General features: G+C 31.8%; 1 protein-coding gene across 1 annotated transcript in view; it reads right to left on the bottom strand.

Moving 5' to 3' along the window:
* Positions 1 to 4,221, bottom strand: part of LOC128248075 (mucin-like protein) — a 48,618-nt gene that overhangs the window by 12,545 nt on the left and 31,852 nt on the right. Inside the window, exons 14-15 of the mRNA XM_052968488.1 lie at positions 2,867 to 2,986; positions 2,047 to 2,178 (exon numbers count right to left, since the gene is read on the bottom strand). Coding sequence (XP_052824448.1) covers positions 2,047 to 2,178; positions 2,867 to 2,986 — 252 coding nt within the window. The remainder of the gene's footprint in view (positions 1 to 2,046; positions 2,179 to 2,866; positions 2,987 to 4,221) is intronic.

The raw sequence follows: 4,221 nt of genomic DNA, 5'->3' as shown, positions 1-4,221 counted from the left end.
ATATATAAAATATCACACACACATATATATGTACATACATTCATACATACATAAATACATGCATACATATATACATACATACATACATACGTACATACATACATACATACATACATGCATGCATTTCACACGCTCGAAGCGACAAGTCGCGAATTTGGTGTGGGACACTATCAAAAATAAGTTGAATACTATCTCCATCTTTGAAGCCACAGCTATCAGCCATATTAAATACCTGTTTAATCTTCAGATGAATTAACTGAAGAGACATTTTATTCAAGATCGTAGTGATTTTGGACTGAAATATGACTTTACGAAGCAGAGAGTTATTGCTAACAACGTGGCATGTGGCTAGACGCAACAGTATCAACAAAGAAAAGAGACTGGAAATTGGCTTCCCAGCGGATGTTAATATAAACCTAAAAATCAGCGAAAAAGAAAATACCTACGCTGACCTATTGCGTAATCTACAGTTACTCTACCAACATTACAATTTCAGGTTTTACTAGTATTTATAGTGCACTTAGTTATGTAACACACTGCCTAAGTACTATTCTTGAGAAATAAGGCTTCTCATAACTAGGAAGGAGAAAGCTGATTCGAAGACTACAGATCCAATCCATCACTGAAGCTGTAAAAATCTGTTAAACTTTCCAGAAATGTATCACTTAAGTATATATATACGTATAACTAGACATGCAGCTATATACCTGAAAATATATACATAAAACAAAATATATAAATCTGCTTATGCACAGATTTCAAATACTGCACATATAGATACATGCAAAATACCCTGTTGATGTTGAAGTTCCAATGAAAGTGCCTTGGATGTAAGTTAGAAACCAGCTCTTAATCTATTAGCAACAAATCTTGAAATAAAACTGAATAATGATATACATACATACACACACGCATACACACACATACATACATATATGCATACATGCATACATACATTAAGAGGCTCAACAATATTTGCATGAATCGGGTGTTCCATATATGAGCCCTGCTGTCAAACTTGAGGAAAAGTCTTACTCAGTAATTCGAGGAACGAAAACAAAGTACTATTATAAATGATACATTTGTCCAGCCACCTCTATATTTCACTATGTTGGAAGGAAATCTTGAATATAATGATAGAATGGAAAATCCCTCCAATATTTGTCATCTTTTGTATTTAGTTACAGTTAGAGAGTATAGAGATTCTACCTAAATGTCTTTGTTATTGTGTATGAAACATCATAATACATTATATCCTAAATCAGTGACTGTGTTGCACGAAAAGGTCATTGTTCATTACTTCATATACAACAAGCATTTCGGTCAATTTCTCATTGGACACCTTAATTAAACAAATTTGTTAAGTATGAATTTACTAATGCCTGATATCACCTAATTTTGGAGTACTCCACTCAAAAATAATTAATTGTAATATCACTTACGAGCCAATTAGTATCGTAAGTGTGCATACATGACATCATCTAACCATGATCTAGTAGATTAATCTTGCATCAATTAACTTCATATTCTGTTTATATATATATATATATATATATATAGGGCCTAGTCGTCATTGTCTTATACACATGATTTACTAGATCAAGGTCTCAATTCCCGGACTGAGTGGTGGGTTGTATTCTTCAGTAAAACACTTCATCACGCGTTGCTCTGTAACATCTTCGACACGTACATGTATGTATGTATGTATGTATGTATGTATGCATGTATGTATGTGTGTATGTGTGTGTGTGTGTGTGTATGTATGTATGTATGTACGTATGTATGTATGTATGAATGTATGTATGTATGGAGGTATAGCTACTCTTTTATTATTTTTGTTGTTTCAGTCGTAGGACCATATCCATGCTGGAGGGCTACATTAAAAATATAGATATATTGGTCATAATGTATAATTATATAACAATATATATAACAATAAGAATCTATACATCACTTAGTAGTTAAAGCTTCGTTAATAATTCACATTATTAACTAAAGTTTTGTTTATATTCAATTAATTTCGAGTATTTAACTGAATTCCAGTACCTTTCATTTTGATGCAATTCTTGCGGTCTATTCCCAACATGTAACCAGAGAAGCATTCGCATTGAAATGATCCGTCCGTGTTTACACATGTATGTTCGCAGCCATCAACCTTGTTTGCACATTCGTCTACATCTGAATAAATATTTTAACATGTTATATAGATAATATTAGATGTCTATAGTCAGTAGTTGTTAAATATATTTTCAAACACGGACTTACTATTAAATTTAATGTCTTTCGTATAAAAACATTCCTCCATTCAGAATTTCATCATGGAGATAATAATCTTCTTCATCACATTCAGTAGCTAGGATAAGCTGGCATATACGGTTTTTCCATTTATCGTATCCGTCCACAAAGTGTAACACATTAGCATTACTCGCCCACAGGTTACATACATTTTCTGGGAGTTTTCATTCGAATGTATTTTCTAATAATTATTTGTATTTTAAGTGTTTGTCTCATCTTTATTGTAAAGTCTATGTTCCACATCGGATATAACATACTAAAAGTATTTGTGGAAACACTGTGTCATATTTTCTATGAGCAAATCTAACATAATTATAATGTTGAAAGAGATTACTTTGTAAAATAGGGGAAAGTAGACCCCAAACATCTCATCTGATTACCACATGTGTATGCCAGATTTGCAGACGTTTTTGTTTGTCTGTAATATGTCTAAATATTCAGACAACATTGTTAATTACTAGAAAACTGAAATCTCGCAGCTAGCAGCGAAAATTCTACAAGACATAAATAATTTTTATCGCAATTATTGTTTAGAAGACAAGTTGGGGCTCTATATAGTAGTCTGTCTTACCTTCACAAATATTTCCTTTCTTTTTATAACCACTTCGACATTTACACTCATAACCACCCGCATAATTTATGCAGTCCTGTGGGCACGAATTATTAAATGTCAGCTGGCATTCATCAATATCTGTAAAAACATTTTTCAATTGGTAAACTTAATATAGCAAAAAGGCAGTATGGCAAAACATATAAATTATTGAATGAGTTTGTAGTGTGCGTAATATTTCAGTCCTGCCGGTGAAACTTCCAGAAGCCGAAATTAAAAATAATTTTGAAAAGCTCTTATAACATTTTCACTTTTAAGAAAATGAAAGTTGTGGACATACGCTTTGCTAGCAAAATTTGCGACGAGCTGGCAGAATCATGAGCATGTCGGGCGAAATGCTTAACGGTATTTCGGCTGCCGTTACGTTCTGAGTTCAAATTCTGCTGAGGTCAACTTTACCTTTCATCGTTTCGGAGTCGATAAAATAAGTACCAGTTACACACTGGGGTCAATATAATCGACTTAATCCCTTTGTCTGTCCTTGCTTTCCCCCTCTATGTTTAGTCCCCTGTGGGCAATAAAGAAATAAAGAAATGAATATTTGCCTTCTTCACACGGAACAAACGTATCTGCTACCATTAACCTTGCGAAAATATCAGAAATATCTATTTTTATATTAAACATTTCGGTTTTGCATCACTTGAGAAATTTCATTTGAATACAATACTGACAAAATTATCTTTCTGAGTTATACTAACTAAAGAAAATCCAACAACTTAAAAGTTTTTGTTTTTAATATTACGTCTGGAATTAGATTAAACAGACCATTCAAAAATGGAAAAGTTCTTTATGTGGTATGATTTGGGTAGAATTTTCCAGCGGGAAACATTTTTTCTCTTGCAATATAAAACGTTTTATAAAACGAAACATAACACTCGAAATTTATTAATGACGTTTTACATAACACGTGGGAGAATTTTTTATTTTAATGTCTAGTTTGAATTACATTTATAATCTAATAGATAGCATAAACATGGTAAGGAATCTTCGCTTATTTTGGACATTGCAAAAAAAAAAATAGACACAGGGTATATGTAGACCAGTTTTTGACATTTCACTAATATTATATATCAATGAATGAAACTAAAATATAATATGTACTAGATAATAATAATGAGAATAATAATAATAATAATAATAATAATAATAATAATAATAATAATAATAATAATAATAATAATAATAATAATAATAATAGCCATAAACAAGGTGGCACCAATTATCATAAAATACCTAGAGCACTCAATGAACAAATGGCAGACAGTGCTACAGCTCCAAACAAAAGAGGGACTTGTGAAAACGAAAGCCATCCCCAT

This window comes from Octopus bimaculoides, chromosome 6 (assembly GCF_001194135.2).
Source record: "Octopus bimaculoides isolate UCB-OBI-ISO-001 chromosome 6, ASM119413v2, whole genome shotgun sequence".
In the NCBI taxonomy this organism is placed as follows: Eukaryota; Metazoa; Mollusca; class Cephalopoda; order Octopoda; family Octopodidae; genus Octopus; species Octopus bimaculoides.
The sequence above is the reverse complement of the archived record's forward strand: the minus strand, read 5'-3'. Positions and strand labels throughout refer to the sequence as shown.